The following is a 19,778-nucleotide window of genomic DNA, read 5'->3' as shown; positions in this document are numbered from 1 at the left end:
ACTTAAAGCACTTCTTTATAAAGCGCCTCATTACCTAAAAGTGCTTTTAGAGAATCCCAAAGTGCTTTTAATGAGTCTTAGGGATAGTTTGGGTTGCTGTGCTGTGAAAAAAAAAAATCATTGCTTTCAATAGTAAGGGTAGAACTGCTTATGCTGTTTTGGATCCTTAATTTTGACCAAGAACACTTTTTTTTTGTTTTCTTTTGTTTTTTTCATTTACCAAACACAATTTTAACCCAACTTTTTTAAAAGCTACTTTTAAAATAATTTCAATAATGTCAAACAAACAACTTTTTTGTTCAAACCAAAAATACATTATTAGCCATGAAAGATAGAAAGCACACAGGAATAAAATAACCATTAAACCGCGTCTATTTTCTTATTCTTTTGTTTTTATTTTATAATTATTTTTATTTTTATTTTTTTCTACTTCAAAACATTTCAATTTCACTACAAAAGTCTCCTAACAAAAAGGAGTGAGGATCCGATCCGTTTCACAAAATGGAGCTATCACTCTCCGCGCCACCCAGTATTCCAACCTCTTCACCTACGCCACTAAAACGGCGGGTTACCTTCGCGGTTTCTCGTCCGAATCTCACACCCGCTCCGCCGTCTCACCGGCCATCACTTTCTTCACTAAAACCAAACCACCTCCACCGCTTAAAGCTCAAAGCCATGGACTCTCAGAGAGCAGCTCCGCCGCGCGCCTCCCTGGCCGAAAACAACGGCTCCACTCTCACCGATACCCCAACCCCAATTAACTCAGGTAAACCTTAACCCCAATCCTAATCTCAATCGCTAAACTGGGTATAGGAATTTAATGGGATTCCTAATTGCTGGTGCAATTTTTGCAGGGGCTCGAATTGGGGAGGTTAAGAGGGTGACTAAAGAGACCAATGTCTCGGTCAAGATCAACCTGGACGGCACTGGAATCGCTGAATCCAGTACTAGGATTCCGTTTCTTGATCATATGTTGGATGTCAGTATTCTTTTTCTCTTAGCTCTCATAATTATAGCTCAAAATTCAATCTTTGGTGAAAGGCATTGATGTATTAATCGTGTTTGGTTTGTTTTGGATTGATTTTACTTGTTTATTTCAGCAACTTGCTTCGCACGGGTTGCTGGATGTGCATGTAAAGGCTACTGGTGACATCCACATTGATGATCATCACACAAATGAAGATGTTGCTCTTGCTATAGGAACGGTACGGTAGAAAGCAGGCATCTTGATGTTTCCTTTGGAAAATTCAGAATCTATTGTCTGCCAGCTTGACTTTTTGGATTCCTCTGTGTCTCATAGTAGGCAGCTGATTAAGCTATTTTGCTTGGTCTGCAGGCTTTGCTTCAAGCACTTGGCGATAGAAAAGGAATCAACAGGTTTGGTGACTTCTCTGCTCCACTTGATGAAGCACTCATACATGTTTCACTGGTATGCTCTACGTCATCATTTCTGTAAGATTAGTTAGTGATGTTAAAATCTTAAGAGAAACATTTATACTCATTTGAATGTTTAAGAACAAATTAAATGCTATCAGTTGGTATGACAGGTTGATTAAAAACAACTTATGCATTACAAAATATAAACTTACGGCTCATAGGCCATAAATGACCCCTTCGGAGATTTTGGTTATTTCCGGATAAGGTTTGACGCCAAACAATATGATGAAACTGAGTAGATTATCCTTAGGGTTGAGCTTCATCATGATAACTTGATTTCACATACTAGAGTTGACTCTTGCGCCAGTTAACAGGAGTATCAGAGTGCTATATATATAAGATTCAACTGTCCTTGTTTATTCAAAAAGTGAGAAATATTTACCTAACTGGAAGTTTTTATTCAGGATTTATCTGGCCGGCCACATTTGAGTTATGATCTCCAGATACCCACCGAGAGGGTTGGCACATATGACACTCAGGTAGTTTACTTTAAGACTTAGGCTTCAAATTCCTGCTGCATATGTTATCCATCTGTAAAGCATTGCTGGAGATATTGATTTAATATATGTTACTCTATGGAGCTACATGAGATCTTTTCTTTCTATTTATTTTTGGAAATATTAGGCATTCCAATTTACTAATTGTTGTTGGAACTGTCCTTTTCATAGCTGGTGGAACATTTTTTCCAGTCTTTGGTGAATACTTCTGGTATGACACTCCACATCCGGCAGGTAACATACAGAGCTGCTTAAAAATCTTGAATCATCCAAATATTTGTGTGTTCACGGACTAGAAGTGAACTTCAACGACCGAATTGCCATCTCATTGTGCATGATTTGATATCTGTACTTTGAGCATAGACTCTGCGTGATTTATTGAGTTTTTATACTTGTAATTCTATACTTGTCAGTGACTACACCATTTATGGTTTTTATTTTGATTTCATCAACTAGCAGGGTGTAAGTTTTCAAATAGCTCCAGTTTCTTGTTTCTGACAGTTTTCTTCTTTTGGTTGGGCACAGCTTGCTGGAAGAAATTCTCACCATATTATTGAGGCAACCTTCAAAGCATTTGCAAGGGCTCTCAGACAAGCAACAGAATCTGACCCACGTCGCCTGGGGACCGTGCCAAGGTTTGAAATGAACTTATCTCAATTGAAAATGAGTAATAGTCTTTGAATGGATGGTTTATTGCATTAATTAATTTGTTTTTTTTGGACAAAATTCCATTAATTCTTTTAAATGCACTTTGGTTAATCAACCATGTTGGTCAACGTTGTTTACTCTTTGGCATATGAAACTCAATCTTAACTTTGTGGAGCCTATTCTGCGCAGTTCGAAAGGTGTCTTGTCACGCTCTTGATGCTTCATATCCCGTCTTCCATGTTAAGCCGCAAGCAAAAAGATCATCAGATTTACCAGAGTGTCAATGGTTCCGGTGACGGATGCCACGTTGTTGGTCTATGTCTACATGGCAGATCGTTGTTGTATATGTAACATTATAATTGGAATAAACTTTTCCGTGTTGTTGATTCTATGTAGGAACAAAACCAAAGATTTTGATTTATTAAGAGTTTAGTTTGTTCCGAAACTGAAAGCAAACACTTTGTTTTCTATGAAAATGTGAAGGGAAAGGAGCAGCATAACAAATAAGGAAACGACGGATGATTTGTTTTCTATGGTATAGCTTATGTTAACAGATCAGTCTTCCGACTTCCAATACTCCGATTTTCCGAAGGATATAGCTTATGTAGGTGCCAGGAGTTGGCTGCAATCCCTTGTCCAACGTTTCCACAAAGTACATCTTTATAGTCTTATTGTTCCAAAACGTCACGGTTACATCGTACTTGTTAAATGCAACTTTACCCCCACATGTAAGGCATTATGAGTCAACAATACAAACACGCACAGAGTAGAGCAATGGTGGGTGGTATGGTGCTAGCCTGCCAGGGTTTGAATTCATGGAGCAGCGGATGTTGTTGTCATTGTAGTGCGTGTAAATGAATTGATATCCATTTTGGTTTGGAATGTGATACAAACGATTAGGGGAGGCATTCCAACATCAAAACTCGATAACAACAGTAAACGCGATATTATATACATTAAACTTTCCGTTAAATGATGATGTGACATAAGCAATCGGGCTATTATTTGTCATATTAGCTCATGCTAGTGCATACACATACAATTATTAAAATATTTTTGCTAGCTTCACACAAATGGTACGAATAGGAAATTGGAGCGTCAGTCTATCAATTTTAATCAAGCTTTGCTCTCAGAATCAAAAGTCCAAGAGTATTGGTCCAGAACTTGTCATAATGTGAAACAATGATCCTTTTGAGGTTACAACTTTTGTCTCTTATTTCTCTTTAAAATGTTTTATTTTGTAAGACAAAAAATGTTTTATTTTGAATGAAAGTTGTAACGGTTGCTATCCAAAATAATGATTACTACACCTTTTAATAAATTTAGGATACAAACAGAATCACTTTGCATCCAAAGTCTCCACATACAATCCAAAATAATGATTACTACACCTTTTAATAAATTTAGGATACAAACAGAATCACTTTGCATCGAATGTCTCCACATACATTCAATAATTCACACATGAAAACTTGGAATCAAAACTCTCCATTAGAACTGAAAGTAACTCCTTGGCGTAACGCGGTTATCTCTTGCTCGACTAAACAGAACGAAGATCAGAATTAAAATTCTACAAGCCTGAACATGAGTAATGAAAGAGAACAGGAATATGGTTTTGATTAGAGAACACTAAACTTGTTCGTTACAGCATAATTAAGCGATTAGTTGCAACAGTCAATACGAAAGCATATCTGGAATTACTAATCTTAATGGTACCAGCAGCAATTACACTAAACTTTCTGCATCAGACAACATAACAACAACAGCAGGCCAACCATATTCACTGCATGATGTTCTGAAACCTGTTTGTCAAAGAAGAAACACAAGGCAGGTGAGACTTGTCAAACAGAATTTCCATGACCCCTTCGACCACTTCACCTTTTCTTCCTCTCAGCACCTCCCTCACAGCGCCCTCGTTAGGCTCAAATCCATTGCCCTTCATCTCATTCAGAAACTCCCTTCCCTCCTCCACTCCCTTGTCCCCCTGCCGAGCAAAGCCCTCAAACACTGCTGTGTAGGTACCCGCGTTAGGATGCATTTTCTTCTTCATCATATCCAGCAAGTTAACCTTGGCAGACTTAAACAAGTTAGGATCAGCAGAGAGTGCCTTGATGAGGACACTATAAGTGTAGAAGTTGGGAGTGATCTTAGCCGCTAACATGCGAAGGTAGGCCTCGAAAGCTCCCTTCATCTTGCCAGCATCAACATAGGCCTGGATGATAGCTGTGTGCAGGACAATGGGGGGATATATGCCTGTTTCAAAGACCGGCTCGAAAAGCTCAAGGGCCTCATCCCCATAGCCGTCATCTACCAGACCACTGAGCATATCAAATCCAAATTTCATGACTGCCTCTCGATTGGTGCGCCACTTCAAGAAGATTTCTTTCATCTCCTCGTCATCGGTTCTGGTGGCATATTCGAACATCCTGAATGTATCAACTGCATCTTCAAGGTGGTCGTGGAACTCAAAATAACTCGGATTGTCAAGCAAAAGACCCTTATCTTTAATTTGCTTCATAAACTCTCTGGCCTCCTCTATCACCTTCGCCTTGCTGTCCGATTGGCAGGCAATGGCCTCCATCACGAGGGTATAGGTACCGGAATCAGGCTGCATTCCCTTCTCAAGCATTTGTAGAAAGTACTTCTTGGCATACTGAACAGCAGAGGGGCAAGGATTATGGAAGGCGAGCATCCTGATGATCATATTGTACGATTCAGCCTTACATGGGATCCCACATTCTAACATGAGCAAGATTGTTCCCAAGTCTTCTCGGTCGCCTTCTTTGCCTGATACTGCAAAAATGGGTGCAATTAGATATTGCAATGGCATGTTAAACAATGACAGCAAGTAAGTTAGATAATCTGGAACGAAATCTGGAATTGAGTGAAGGACTAAACCAGCTACATTAGGCAGACTCCCTTTTTTATATGGATCGAAATCGGTTGCTAACTACATAGCATAGCGATCAATCAGTACACAACAGAACTTGGCTGTACTCACCATCTTTCTCCTTTAAGACTTTTATCCCCTTAGCTAGCACAGCCTCAGCAAACTCCATGTACTCCCTGTCCTCTGCCTTAGCTCCCTTGGACACGGCTTCATAGATATCACTATTGGGTATTATTCCCTTGTCCAACATCTCCAGAAAGTATTTCCTGGCAGTCAGAACGAAATCCAGGTCAGCAGTCAGTGCCTTGATCAGTATACTGTAAGTGTACAAATTGGGGTCGACCCCATTGGCCAACATGTGCTTGTAAGCCTTGAGAGCACCCTTAGCCTTCCCGGCATTGGCGTAGGCCTCAATCACGACAGTGTGGATGGCCACGTCGGGAATTATTCCCCTCTTGTTCTGTTTATAGAACTCATTGGCTTGATCAACTTGGCTGTCCTTTAACAAACCATGATACATTCTCCATGCTTCTTCCACAATCCAATTGGTGCGCATCTTTTCAAATGTTTGTTGCATTTCCTTATCATTAGTGTCTTTGGTTGCATCTTCAAACACCTTCCTTTGACGAAAAGCAGCTTCAACTAGGCCTTCAGTGATAAATGGAATTTCCTGATCCCTCTCAGCCGTATGAAAATCATCTGGAGGAAGCACAAACCCCTTAGCTTTAATCAGCTCTCCAAACTCCTTTCTGTCTCTGCCCTCGTCAAGTTTCTCAGACAAGGCAATGTAGGTGCCAGGAGTTGGCTGCAATCCCTTGTCCAACATTTCCACAAAGTACATCTTTGCAAACTTAACGAAATGTGGAAAATTAGGGTCCCTGGGGGAGCAAGAAGCAAGTGCCTTGATGATCACGGTATAGGTGTACGCATTGGGGGTTATCCCGTTTGCTAACATCTTCAGAAACACTTTGAAAGCATCACTGGTTCTTCCGGCACTGGCATAGTAGTCCATGACGGCGGTGAGGGGGACAACCTTGGGAACAATACCACTGTTGCCGGCCTGGGACCCGATCTCAGCGGCCACGTCAAGGTTGAGGCCATATCTGGTCGATTCGACAATCATCTTGATTGTCTGTGCACACATGCTTTCTTGGGTCAACATGTTCTGGAGGATTTGGTCGTAGTCTTTGGGGGCGTATTTCATATCGTCCAACTGCTCCAAGTCGCTCAGAGAGAGGTTGCTGGTGGTCTTGGAGGAAGACGCCATTACTGAAAAGGAGAGGAACTTGTGACCGAAAACAAGGAAAAGGAGAAGTTTGTCAGCCAAAAACTAGTGAAAGAAGAGAGCTTTGTCACCAGAAACTAAGAAAAGTAGACAACTTGTATGCAAAAACAAAGAAAAGGAGAGAGCTTTATGTCAGCACTGTAAATCCATATAAACCCTAACTCATTGAACAAACGGGATAATCTCAAATCTTTTAGCAAGATCTGGAAACTAAATGTATAACCAAACAAGATGATGAAAATACACACCTGATGCTTGTGAGGAAAAAAAAGCAGAGAACTTTGGAGAAAAAACAGAGAAAATGAAAGCTTTTGAGCAAAAACTAAGAAAATGAGAGAATTAGTGACTAAAAACTAAGAAAATGAGAACTCTTTTGGGCAAAATCAACGAGAAAATGAGAACATTCTTGGGAAAAACCAAAGGAGAGAATTAGTGACAAAAAAAACTAAGAAAATGAGAGGACTTTTGAGCAAAAACCAAGAAAAGGAGAGAATTAGTGACAAAAAACTAAGAAATGAGAGAGCTTTTGAGCAAAAACTAAGAAAAGGAGAGAATTTGTGACAAAAAAAACTAAGAAAATGAGAGAGGCTTAGAGCAAAGACACAGGAAAGGCGACAACTTTGGTGCAAAAACATAAAAAATGGAAAGCTTTTGAGCAAAAACTTTAGAAAAGGAGAGAGCTTTTGATTTTATTCAACAAAACATAAATCCCAAACAAAACGCTACAAAATAAGTAAATCATTAACCAAACCAACAAGAAGAGAAGAGAAAAGAAACAAACCTGAAAACGCTTCCGGTGGAATGGATTCGTAGCTGCTGCGAGTGGAGCTTTTAGTATTTGGAGGAAACAAAGGAGAGAGCTTGAGAGGAATTTTTCAGTTTTTTTTCAGTGAAAAAAAAAATGACGCCTGAAAGATGAATTAAAAGGAAGGATATGTGATTTTGGTTCCAGCTGGTTCAAATGAGGAAAATGACTTATGTGCAACGGGTATTCCAACACGGTGATTTTCCGGATCAATAACGCAATGCCATGTATAAGTTTATATTCACATAGCATTATATGATTGAGTCAGAATATAACAGTCGCAATATAGTGCTCCCGTTTGAATTAAATGATTGCCTGTGTGTACGATTGAATCAGCCATACTGACCAAAAATTAAAATCAAAGGAGTGGTCTGGCTTCCCAATAATATCGTGCCATGGAGCTTAATTAGTTGTAATTATAAGTAAAATTTTGTTATATCTAGTTTGGTTTGAAACGTGATATGAGCGATATTAAGAGGAAATCTGAACACTAAATCTCAAAATTCTTTCAATATTAAAGAGTAAGTGCTGATTTAGTTCTTAAATTGCTATCTGAGGAAAAATTAAGTTTCTAAATAATGATTTTTGGGCTATTATATCCAACTAATTTTCCATCAAGTTAAGTTACGTGACTTGCTTGTAATACAAAATGAATTTAAGAACTCAAATTCTCTATCCCAATTGGGAGTAAAACAACAAACAAAGAAAAGATTAGAAAGACCATTCTAGCAGTTAGTTAGCAACAATTTACCAAAAATAAACCAATTTTAATTCAATGAATCTCCCAAAAACAAGAAAAAACGATAGAGCCAACGCCAATGGCGCGCGAGGCCTACCGTTCCAAAAGCCGTCCATGCCGAGGTAGATGCTTAGAGCGAGTGTAACAAGCGCTCATCTTCCCATCAATATAGTCAGTTATTTCCTGGTTTGAAATGTTACTTCAATTTTAACCTAATGCCAAATGCACTATTCTTTTCGGCACCAATTTTGAACAGCACTCAAATTTGAACAAAATCAGAACCAAATGTGCTGGTGTCCGTGATCATGAATCATCAGTGGTAAGTCTACAGAATGTATCATCCTGCAACTTTCTTTCTGTTTCGTAGCAGCGAACATCAACCAAAACTGCAAACAAACACGGCTTATTTGATCCTTTACGTGTGTTTGTAGATTCTTTTATGGCCAAGATATATGAAAAATGAATGATATTGATAATTTACAGACATTGACTACATTGAGCCTGTTGCATAAACATTCTCTGCCTATATATTGAGCCTGTTGCAAAACCAACCCAAAATATTGACGCGAGCTTCGTAGTTCAGCATTTCACTACACCAATTCCAAGAACGATGAAAGCATTTTACCGACGCCACACCATTGTTTTCTCCGCAAGTAATGGCCATTGTTTGTGATAAGATATAACGCAGCTTCAAGGGGACTCTTTTTCTGGACATCCTGTATGGAGGAGGAAGTGGATAAATAAATCAAACACCCACAACTACAACAGATTTGAGGCAAAGTTTGAGCTTCCCACAAATAATAGTTCTTGAGCTGCACGTATTCGTAAAAGTTGGAAGCATTCCGACAAGGTTTGAAACAAACCATGAAGGTAACTTGAAGTTAAAACAAGATGAAACATATTCCGCCAAGCTACGGAAAACTGGAAAATCAGCAAAGAAAGAAAAGAGGAATATGATTTACACACCATTCACATAAAACTGGAGAAAACAATGGTACAAATTAAACAATGCCAACATTCCTTCTAGGCTTCCACCATATATTACCCAATTATACATAAGAGAGGAAGCAATATCGATCTCTGATGCCCCCAATAAAGGCAATGCCGTCACAAAAACTCTTCGGCTGTGTTCAAGTCATTCAATATTTCAGACTTGACTTGTTCAGGCAGTGGAGCAGATGGCCCTGCCTTGGAGTAAAATCCGGCCAACGATCTTATTGCTTTCTCTATCTCAACGTAAGATTCCTGCAATAGTGAACCGAAAAGACTTAGATTATTCTTAGCGATCAATCAACTAACACGACAATTCCATTCCATTTCCTCGAACATACACACAAACTAATTAGCTATATACACCTCTTGAGCCACCTCTTGTTGTCCTCTCCAAGTGCTCAAATACTCTCGAATCGATTCCTTTGCTGCATCTGCAGTTCGTCGAAATTTAGCATTATCCTTGGTGTCTTCGTTCAGCGATTCACGCAGTGTCTTCACAACCTCTTTTGCCGACTTCAAGTAAGCCTTTGGCAACACTTTTCCGGACTTTGTTTTCTCATTGGGATCGAACAGCGTTTTAAGAGCACCTATAACTCCATCATTTTCCTCTTCGCCATTTGACTTGTCATCAGCCCAAACCGGCGATGGTGCTAAGACATTGCTGATGGTTAAAGCCGTTGTAATCGAAGCACCAGCACCGGTTACAAAATGCCGGCGACTTGATAAAGCTTCTTGAGAGGGTAGCTCACACCTGTACTGCACTTTATCTGTGATGTTGCAAAACAATAGTCAAAAGAGAGAAAGCTGGCTATTGAGTTTAACTCGGGCCTTGCACAAGGAAGCATTATGCAGTCGTATATCAACAAAAAAAATGACGTGAGGAGTTTTTGGGTAACCATTTCTGTAAGAAGAACTAAGGTCTCCATTTCAACCCTATCTTCCACATCAGGATGTGTGGAATACGAGGATGGAATTCGTCCGCAACCACTGGGCTACCCCGTGGCGGTTAAAGTTTGTAACCAGTCTCATTCGCGTATATTTCCCAGAGAACTGCAGCCTAACTACAATTCAATTGGTACAGAAACAGCAGATATATGAAACAAACTTACACAGTTTGGCAGGTTTGAAGGTATTATGTTCCCTCGTCCTGAAAATTACAGGGAGGCAGATCTTTTCTGCGAGAAGAGCCATATTCTTCTTCTTCAACTAATCTCAACCAAATGCGAGAAGAGCCATATCCGCACAGAATTTCACCTTCAGTGGGAGCAGCTTGTGGAGTTTCTGCCTCAGCTTCTTGCTTCCAAACTGCGCGTCTCCTGGTTTATCTTATTGCCGGTGGATTTTTATCCAATAGGACACGTCAAGATATTTTGATAAACGTGAAGGGTACAATGGTAATTTGATTGCTCCCATTGATGCTTTTATATTTGCACCCCTAAACTTTTGCAAAATTGGCTATAGAGCCTAAAACACTAAACACTATCAAAAATTCATAATTACTACTTGATGTCTGGTTATTTTAACAAGTCTGCTATTATCAAGAGAATCGTATTTGTCTCCCATTTTAGTACAAGTTTAATAATTAAGCGAGAGCGACAACATTAGCTAAACTGAATCTTTAAAATCCTTTACACTCTGTTTTGATGAGGCAATATAAAAAATCATGTTGGCAAAAAATTTTTTTTGTTTCAGTCGATCATTAGGAGAAAATTTTGTGTTGGGGTGTTATGACCACACCATTTGAAAAACCACTCTTTATAAAAGGATATAATCTTCATATATTTTAGTTTGACAATCAAATATAGCCTTGTATGTGAAAATTACTCTAATAAGACAACCATACCAAATATTTTGTCTTGAATTGCAATAGGCCAAAGATTTGCTACAAAGTCTACATGCCATTGTAATTGACAATAAAAATTTGGGGTACCAAAGAATAATTAAAAAACTATGGGGTGAAATTGTAGTACTTTAGAGTAACTCCAGCACAATTTTTTAGGCTGGCCTAAAGTCCAAAAAAGAGGCCGCCACCCCCAAAAATCACTCCAGCCGAGCTTAATAGGCTAGCACCCAGCCCAAGCCAGCTTCTAGACTAGCCCAAGACATGCTGAGCAAAGGCCCTACCTATGTGATGTCACGCTAGCGTCAACATGACGTCGCATAAGCCCACCGATTTTTTTTTACATCAAGTGTGTGGGATACGCGTGTGAGTGGGCGCGCATTGGCGACAGGAAAAGTACAGCAGGGAGAAGCCACGTGGCTCATTCTTGGCCGTTGGATTTCCAACAGCTTGTTTTTTGGATTGTTGGATTGCCAACGGTAAAAAAAAAAATTAAAACCCAACGGCTAGTGACATGACGCGTTCTAGACCATCCGATCTTAAGATCAACGGTCCACTGTTTTGGCCCAAAAAAAGAAAAAAAAATACAAAACGATTAGAACTATGAGCGTTGCCCACATGTCCACATCTGGGGTATTGGATTTGAATCTTTTTCAAATCCAACGGTCCAGATTAATTAGCTTATTAAAAATTGTTTAAAAATACATTAAAAAAATTATTATTTTTTTCTATAAATACCTAACCATCATTTTCCACCTTACACCACATTTCAATATTTTCAACACTTTCAACCAAAGCTTTCATATACTTTTTTTTGTGAAAAAAATGGCTACGTGGAAGCTCATCGAAGATGTTACGTTGTGTCAATGCTAGGTTCAAATTACTCACAAAAGAGCACGTTCGAATAATGACACGTGGCATGACAAGATTGGTTGAAAATCTGATCGAAATCTTGGGAGTAGGATTCTCTCCCCTCTTTTTTTCCTTCCCCTTCCCTCCTCTTCTATTTGAACGGTCACGGTTAAGCCATGTCAACATCTTATACTAATTTTTTATAGCAAGAGAAAGACAAAATAAGAGAATGTGAGAGGAAGAGATGGAAAGAGGAGGAAAAAGAATCCTAATCCGAAATCTTGTCTAAATTATTGTAAACAGATAGTGACACGTGGCGGGTCGGGATTGTTTGAAAATCTTATCGAAAATCTATCCACAACATAGTGCTTTCGGATAATGACACGTGGCATGACAAGATTGATTAAAAATTATATACAAAATTAAAACTAAAATTTTTAATTATTATTTTATAAAAAAAATTAATAATATTTTAAATGAACTAAGTGCCAGCATATTTTTTAGGTGTGGAGATGCATTTGTGCCAGTGCATTTTTTAGGGGTGGAGTTGCATTTGGCCAATTACTGTTTATTAGGGTCAATCATTATTCATTTGAGTGAATTAAATAAGTTGGGTGCCAGTGCATTAGACCATCTTCAATGGTTGGGCTAAAAGCCAAATATTTTAGCCCAGAAAATTTAGCTTTTAGCCCAGAAACTGTTTTTCTGCTCCAACCGTTCTAGCCTAAAATTTTAGTCCGGGATTATTAAAGAATGAACTTAGGCTATTTTTTTTTGTTAAATTAAATTTTTAAAAAAAAATAAATATGTAAACTATTGTAAATTAATTTTATGAACATTTTAATCTAAAAATATTTAAATTCCGATAACTATTGGGTGGAGTCCACTCCGATTTCTGGGCTAAATTTTGGGAGGAATTTGGCCTTGGTTTAGCATTTAGCATTTAGCCCAAACTTTCCCCTTGGGTTGGAGTCGGTTTGGAGGGAAATTTTGGAGGGTAATTTGACTTTTAGCCCACCATTGGAGTTGATTTTATTAGGGCCAAATGTTCATTGAGCAAAGTATGATAAATCGACGGCTAGAAAATCATCACTAAGTAATGCACGTAGGGGTTCGCCGCAGCATATAATTACCATCTAGGGTTTTAGGCATTACGAACTCGCTTAAATCTGATGCTTTAAAAACCATCTTCTTCTTCACAAGCACCCTCTCACCCGGCGCGCCCGCACTCTCGCACACACGCACGCAGAGTTACAGAGAGCAAAGAGCCGCCAACCCCTAAGGTCGCAGCCATGGTTAGTTACTCGCTCCGATTCGATCCACTCGCTTCGACGTCTCCCTTCGTCTTCAATCTTCAACCCTAAATCTTAATCGGATTTTCCTTTGTTTTGCAGTCTCTCGTCGCAAATGAGGAGTTCCAGCATATTCTGCGTGTGCTGAACACCAACGTGGATGGAAAGCAGAAGATCATGTTTGCCCTTACCTCCATCAAGGGTATCGGCAGACGTTTCGCCAACATCGTCTGCAAGAAGGCCGATGTCGACATGAACAAAAGGTTCGTTTTTTCTTAGTTAGTTTTATCTATTTTCTGAAAAAAAATTCATAGATCTATTTATTCGATTTGATTAATCATTTCGGAGGTCTTTTTTTTTGTATGCAAATGCAGTCAATTTAGTTGGGATTTGTTTGTTGCTCTAATTTATGATCGTAGAAATTATCTAACTTGTGTACCGCCATTTGATTTAGCATGAATTTAGTTTGTTTTGACAAAAAAATTACATCATTTTATAGCTGGAATGTATGATTTATTTCCAGTTCTAAAAATCGGGTTGAATATTTGTTTGCAATTGTAATATTTGAGCTGATTTTATTTGCAAATGTAATATTTGGATTCACCCAATATTGTCCCTTATGCCACTAATCAGTGATGTGGGTTCGCAAAAAGCGTTCCTCTGTTTTATTTTTTTCATGTTTCTATTACTGTATGATTTATGCTTATGACAATCTAGTTCATTGTTTTGTGCACACAAAATTATAATTTGTGTATATGGGTCTAATTGGGAAACACTGCAGGGCTGGTGAGCTATCTGCTGCCGAGCTTGACAATCTGATGACTATTGTGGCAAACCCCCGCCAGTTCAAGATCCCTGACTGGTTCTTGAACAGAAAGAAGGACTACAAGGATGGTAAATACTCCCAGGTGGTCTCCAATGCTTTGGACATGAAGCTCAGGGATGACCTTGAGCGCTTGAAGAAGATCAGGTCTGGTTTCTAGTCAATTCTCTTGTTGTTCGGTACCAGTTGTATTCTTGTTTTGAGTTTATGATATTGTTATTGTTTGGTAAGTTGGTATGCTCATTGTTTCGATAGTTGAAGTTCTATACCAGTTCTATTGTTATGCATTTTTGTCGATTGAGAACTGTTCGTCATCTTAATTGTTCTGAGTCATGTATGTTTGTGGTGCTAAAGTTTTTATCATACCATATGATTGGTTGGCGGTATTGTTCAGTAGTTGACATTTTTTCTACGTTGTGCTGGCCATTTCTCCTAAATCATAGAAGGCTAACAACATCATCTTAAATCCTGCCATTTAAGAAGACTATTGCATACTCTTTCAAGAATTACAATTGTAAGCTTTGACTTTTGTTCAGTTATTAGTTAGTTGAGTATCACAAAGGCTTAGAGGTTACATGTACATTGTGGCTGTACTGTGATCGACGCAAATCGGTTTGACACAGTTTGTTTGGCAGTGGCTTACAGCCACTCCCTCTACCCAATCTCATTCTGTGGTAGTCAACTATATCTGGCTTTTCAGCTTTATAGAATCTTCTGCCCCTTTGTTGAAGCTCAAGACAAGGATATTCCTCTAATATAAGTATTTATCTATCGGATTTTTACTTGATGCTTGTTTCTAATGTCTTTGAGTATATATATATGTATTACATATTGAGATCATTTTAAAGATTGTTGTGATTGGAGAGTGACTGATGTTTGTTTCTTGATGTTCTTGATGTGCAGGAATCACCGTGGTCTTCGACACTACTGGGGCCTTCGTGTGCGTGGACAGCACACTAAGACCACTGGCCGCAGGGGAAAGACTGTTGGTGTCTCCAAGAAGCGTTGAAGAATTTTACCACCTGTCCCGGATGTCATGATGCGAAAGTTGTGTTACTTTTTAAAATACCCTCTAGTGTTTAGCCTCGATCGACTTCAGTTTTGATGGATTAATGCAGTACGTCTAGCTGTCTTTTATTTATATTCCTTGATTGAGACTCTGCTTCATCTTTGTGTTTGAGGACGGTATGCTGTGCAATGGAATTCGATTCTCCATGTTAAGTTGATATTCTCAGTTATCTGTTCTATCAAAAGTATTTCGTTTGAGTCCTCAACCCGATTTGATATTCGGACCTTCCGACCTTGTTCCGAAACTCAAACTTTAGACTTGGATATCAAGTCTTGAATCAACTATCAATTTTGGGACTTGAATGTCAAGTGTAGACCACCAGAAAAAGATTTGATGTTTGAGGTGGGATTTGAAGTTCGATGTCAAAATCTGCTTCTTTCCAACCAGAATGTTAGATTACTAGTTCATCGTGCGCGAGACTCAGAAGTGGAAGAAATTTGCTTACAACTATTTTGGAACTCGCATTAAACTTTACGCGCTTTCTAAAAGGTCTAAAAAAAGTCATCACCAATATCGGTCGTACATATTGTAATAATCTCTCTCTCTTCGGTCTGAATTAGTAAGGCTTGTTTGCTATTGTTTGTCTTCATCAAAAAAAAAAAACAAAAAACAAAAAAAAAGTGCTTTATGTTAAATTTCAACAATAAAAATGTTTAGTAAAAGTAAAATATTTTATTTATTTTAAAAGTCATGGCTTATAGGCTGCTTCTGCTTTAATAAAAAGCGGAATTAAACTTTTAATTAATATTTTAATTCTTGTAATACCATCATTATTTTGTAAAAATCGTTTTGTTTAATTTTTTAACTCATTTTATCTCTTAGAGAACAAAGGAACCGCCACCACCTACCATTACAAATACTAACCTTACAACACCACTACCACTACTACCATTACCACCACCATCACAATTGCCACTAGTCTCGTTGTCCCCGTCGCCACCCCGCCACCATTGCCACCACTGCGACCACATGTCACGCCTTTATCCTGACATACGTCCATGATCTACGCGTGATGTCATCAAGTATCCATATATCCAACCGACCCTTTCCGAGATATGTACAAAGCATAATTCAAGATTCGAATTGTGTAGTAATTTTCATATACTTTATGGCTAACGTTCGACCACATAACAAGCATGCAGCATCACGACTAACATTCGACGATGCGCAACATAAGTCTCTAGCCATATTGGTCAACGAGTCTAATCATAATGACAACAATCACAACCAACATCATTCCACAATCACATCAATCAATAACACATACCATATACCGAAATTCAGGGCTAAAGCAACACAGTTCGGCCGAATCTTACATCTCTGAAGCTGAAATCAAATCCAAGAAACCAACAAGACAAATGATGCGATTTCGGACTACTCAACCAAATCCATCAACATCAGGTTCCGGATCACTCAACGGAACCAAGACACCAAAGGGGATTCCGAACCACTCAACAAAATCCAAACCAGGACACGATTTCGGACCACTCAACGAAATCGCGAAGTAGAAGGGATTCCAGACCTCTCAACGGAATCCGAATGGATACGATTTTGGACCACTCAACAGAATCGCAGAGTACAATAAATATTAGACCACTTAATGAAATCCAAGCTGGATACGATCCCAGACCACTCAATAGAATCCAGACGGAGCAGGGAACCGGACCACTCAACGGAACCCTAGCGGAAACCCAATTCCAGATCATTCAACGGAACCGAGCGAAAGTCCAAGGAATATAGCAACGCTCAAAGAACAAGACATGAAACACGTACTTAAAATACAAAAGCTCAACGAAACAAGAAATGGAACAAAACACAAGGTACACAATTAGAACGACTCAACGAAACGAGAAATGAAATAATAATACAATATGTGAAACAAGTCTCGAAGCAACAAACCCTATGACAATAGGTTCATGGTCCATTACTAGCCTCACATTTTATTACATTTGGCCAAACATACAGATCAACCACACTCCACAATAAGTTCAATACACAAGTCAAATCACATAAATAAACAAGCATAACACAATGTGATGCCATCAGTACGTAAAGCGAGGTGCACGTCAATCGAGGAAGATACATCATCATTCTGAGCCAAATAAGCTCCATGGAATCTCAACAACACTTTAAGATCAGCAACACGCTAGAAGAATTTGTGCTAGCTGACTAAAAAGTCAATCGTCGACCAAGGTCAAGAGTAGGGTCCACAACCTTAGAAATCTAAACCGGAAGATCCGCCTATCAGATTTTTGATCTGTAACTTCCCAAGAGTCTCACTACTCTTCTAGAACAACATACTAAAATTTTGATTACGATCCATCGATTAGATCTCTGCCAATCGCTAAGATTAAGTGAAGGTCAACGTTTGATTTTACAAACTTAGAAATCCAATTTGGGAAGATCCGTATGTCGGATTCCCGATCCGTTAGTTCCTAAGGTCCTTAAATAGTATGTACAATAATCTTTTAAAGTTTGGTGACAATCCAACGGTAGATCGTTAATTCATATTATGATCAATTGGCATAATATTCAATACTAAGTTCAAACTATACAATCACATTAAAAGGATATCAAATCTAAAATTAGAACATCAAATTTAACTTAAAAAGGCAGTGTCGGCCCACTGGCCACATGCCGCCACGGGTGGCGATTTCCAGCGAACGAAAACTCCAAATTCCGATCAACACTAAAATTCACCAAATTTGCAAAAATGTACAACTCAAAGAGAGGAAAATTTTTAATACCTAGGCCAAAGCCTACTTCGGCCGAGAAGTGGCCAGAAAATCCCTTGAAGCGTCTAAAACCCCGAAAGATGTGAGCTTCGATTCGTCACCAAAACAAACTCCTCCAATGCTTGGGCCTTGCTCCTGGGGCTAAGAGGAGTCGTTTAGTGGTGGTTATCGACAATGAAGCTTGCCAAAGCAGCGGATCTCCGCCGTGGGTGTCAGAGATTGTTCGTCATGAAATCGTGTCCAATTGCCTGTCGAGTTTAGGTGGAAATAGAAGCTTAGACGATGTTGGGTAGATTACAGGTGGTGGTGAGCCTTGGATCACCGAAAAAATGCTAGAATCATCGTCGTAAATTATGGAGGAACTGGGTCATTGGGTCAAGGGTTTTGAGATTCAGTTCCTATTCTTCTCTCTTCCCTCATTTCCCCTATTTTCCTTCTTTTCTATAATTGGGCAATTTTTCCCCTCATTTCTCTCATCTTCATTCCATCCTAGCCACACACATGGCACCAGATCAAAGTTCCAACAAATCTAGAGCCTTCCAGATTAATAATTAAATGACCATTATGCCCCTAACTTCGTTTGTTTATAACTTATTCGTTATAGCTCCAAATTACGCCCCGTTTGCGCCCATGCATTTGTATCGACACATACTATCCAAATTTGTAAAGAAATCAGAAAAATCATGAAAGGATCAAATACATCCACGAAGAATCCCGTCTAGCCCACTAAGGGCATTTTCGTCATTTTACTTATCGAAAAAAAATTATACACCGCAAATACAAATATGTTGGAACTACGAATAAAAATACTAAATATGACATACATAATTTTAAACAGCGGGGATTTCACATTACATCTACACCCACAACCATAACCGCACTATTGACTCTGTTGCTACCCTTACAACCCTTGTTACTTCTACACCCTATCTGCCACACCCCGTAATACCACCACCATTGCCACTACCATCACCATTTCCTAAACCCTAAACCCTTGAATGAGTCCTCATAATTAGTTGTGTTAGCATTGGAAATGCTCTAACAACTGACTAACGCTATCGTTCCTCTTAAAATACTGTTAGTTTGTAATGTCATTAAAAAAAGAAAAAAGAAATAGAGTAATGCTATTCATCCATGCTTTTGTACCATATTTATATACCACCTTATGTGGCATCTGATGTGGACAACCATATCATTTAAATCAATCATAATTTTATTTAAATTAAAAACATTTAACAAACCAATAATTAAAAAAAGCTGGAATTAAATGATGATTGTGGTATACAAGAAGTCTTTTTCGTCCTTCCTCAGTTCAATCTTGCTAATTATTCTATTTCTTTCTTCATGCCAGTTCTTTCACGCCTTTTTTTTTTTCACACCAGTTTTTTTCACTTTAGTGTGGACTACGACTTGTGGAGCCAAAAATAATCAAGAAGAATATGGAGGTGATACATGAATTTTTGGGTTAAAAAGACAAGATTACCCTCGAGGCACACCGGGATTTCTAAGCACAAATAATGGGCAATCATCCCTCAATCAAGTCAAAAGTGCCAAATAGGTATTTATTTATAACCTATTTCATCCATCCCTTATCATATTTTCTCCACAAAGTAACCCCTAAATGATTCCTTTTTTATTATATTAATTAGCTAATTAACTGATTAATTATTTTGCTAATTAAACACAAATCATGAACTTCACCCACAAAACCATCCAAGTGGCCGATCCATCTCCTCCCAAGGTGGCCGACCACACCCCTATACAAACACCCTCATTTTCTCCAAAACTCAATTCCAACTCCTTGCAAAATTCTCTAAATTCTCCAAACACTTTTCCCTCAAAATTCTAACTTTGGCATTGGAGGTTATTTGGC

General features: G+C 38.7%; 4 protein-coding genes across 5 annotated transcripts; 2 read left to right on the top strand and 2 right to left on the bottom strand.

The window, feature by feature from the left end:
- Positions 1-459: 459 nt before the first annotated feature.
- LOC103959220 (imidazoleglycerol-phosphate dehydratase 1, chloroplastic) lies at positions 460-3,027 on the top strand. Its single transcript, XM_009371564.3, has 8 exons — positions 460-766; positions 855-979; positions 1,101-1,205; positions 1,337-1,429; positions 1,842-1,916; positions 2,106-2,168; positions 2,460-2,569; positions 2,772-3,027. Exons 1-8 carry the CDS (start codon positions 502-504, stop codon positions 2,797-2,799), a joined length of 864 nt encoding a protein of 287 aa, XP_009369839.2. The 5' UTR covers positions 460-501; the 3' UTR covers positions 2,800-3,027.
- A 1,147-nt stretch (positions 3,028-4,174) lies between these two features.
- On the bottom strand, positions 4,175-7,751 carry LOC103959256 (pentatricopeptide repeat-containing protein At5g65560-like). Of its 2 annotated transcripts, none has more exons than XM_048584379.1 (3): positions 7,539-7,751; positions 5,584-6,757; positions 4,175-5,375 (listed from the first exon to the last, which is right to left on the bottom strand). In XM_048584379.1, the coding sequence occupies exons 2-3, from the start codon at positions 6,737-6,739 to the stop codon at positions 4,363-4,365; spliced, it is 2,169 nt and encodes a 722-aa protein (XP_048440336.1). In that variant the 5' UTR covers positions 6,740-6,757; positions 7,539-7,751; the 3' UTR covers positions 4,175-4,362. The 2 variants fall into 2 exon arrangements, with proteins under 2 accessions (XP_048440336.1, XP_048440337.1); XM_048584380.1 differs by having other exon boundaries at positions 5,584-6,741.
- Positions 7,752-9,238: 1,487 nt separating this feature from the next.
- LOC103959221 (photosystem II D1 precursor processing protein PSB27-H2, chloroplastic) lies at positions 9,239-10,616 on the bottom strand. Its single transcript, XM_009371566.3, has 3 exons — positions 10,404-10,616; positions 9,658-10,061; positions 9,239-9,546 (listed from the first exon to the last, which is right to left on the bottom strand). Exons 1-3 carry the CDS (start codon positions 10,483-10,485, stop codon positions 9,409-9,411), a joined length of 624 nt encoding a protein of 207 aa, XP_009369841.2. The 5' UTR covers positions 10,486-10,616; the 3' UTR covers positions 9,239-9,408.
- Positions 10,617-13,123: 2,507 nt separating this feature from the next.
- On the top strand, positions 13,124-15,322 carry LOC103959222 (40S ribosomal protein S18). Its single transcript, XM_009371567.3, has 4 exons — positions 13,124-13,281; positions 13,381-13,541; positions 14,060-14,248; positions 15,005-15,322. Exons 1-4 carry the CDS (start codon positions 13,279-13,281, stop codon positions 15,108-15,110), a joined length of 459 nt encoding a protein of 152 aa, XP_009369842.1. The 5' UTR covers positions 13,124-13,278; the 3' UTR covers positions 15,111-15,322.
- The last annotated feature ends 4,456 nt before the right edge of the window (positions 15,323-19,778 follow it).

This window comes from the organism of the source record quoted next, unplaced genomic scaffold (genome assembly GCF_019419815.1).
Source record: "Pyrus x bretschneideri cultivar Hongxiangsu unplaced genomic scaffold, Pyrus_bretschneideri_v1 Contig21, whole genome shotgun sequence".
Classification (NCBI taxonomy): domain Eukaryota; kingdom Viridiplantae; phylum Streptophyta; class Magnoliopsida; order Rosales; family Rosaceae; genus Pyrus; species Pyrus x bretschneideri.
Note: the sequence above shows the minus strand (reverse complement) of the source record. Positions and strands in the feature narration are given on the sequence as shown.

Excerpts from the sequence above, each read along its gene's own strand:
- LOC103959220 (XM_009371564.3), top strand. The coding sequence starts at position 502 with ATGGAGCTATCACTCTCCGCGCCACCCAGTATTCCAACCTCTTCACCT. Across the intron at positions 980-1,100 it reads TTCTTGATCATATGTTGGAT|CAACTTGCTTCGCACGGGTT; the intron begins GTCAGTATTCTT and ends TGTTTATTTCAG. Across the intron at positions 1,917-2,105 it reads TTGGCACATATGACACTCAG|CTGGTGGAACATTTTTTCCA; the intron begins GTAGTTTACTTT and ends TCCTTTTCATAG.
- LOC103959256 (XM_048584379.1), bottom strand. The coding sequence starts at position 6,739 with ATGGCGTCTTCCTCCAAGACCACCAGCAACCTCTCTCTGAGCGACTTG. Across the intron at positions 5,376-5,583 it reads AGTCTTAAAGGAGAAAGATG|TATCAGGCAAAGAAGGCGAC; the intron begins GTGAGTACAGCC and ends CCATTTTTGCAG.
- LOC103959221 (XM_009371566.3), bottom strand. The coding sequence starts at position 10,485 with ATGGCTCTTCTCGCAGAAAAGATCTGCCTCCCTGTAATTTTCAGGACG. Across the intron at positions 10,062-10,403 it reads CTTCAAACCTGCCAAACTGT|ATAAAGTGCAGTACAGGTGT; the intron begins GTAAGTTTGTTT and ends GCAACATCACAG. Across the intron at positions 9,547-9,657 it reads AACAAGAGGTGGCTCAAGAG|GAATCTTACGTTGAGATAGA; the intron begins GTGTATATAGCT and ends TCACTATTGCAG.
- LOC103959222 (XM_009371567.3), top strand. Across the intron at positions 13,542-14,059 it reads GATGTCGACATGAACAAAAG|GGCTGGTGAGCTATCTGCTG; the intron begins GTTCGTTTTTTC and ends GAAACACTGCAG. Across the intron at positions 14,249-15,004 it reads GAGCGCTTGAAGAAGATCAG|GAATCACCGTGGTCTTCGAC; the intron begins GTCTGGTTTCTA and ends CTTGATGTGCAG.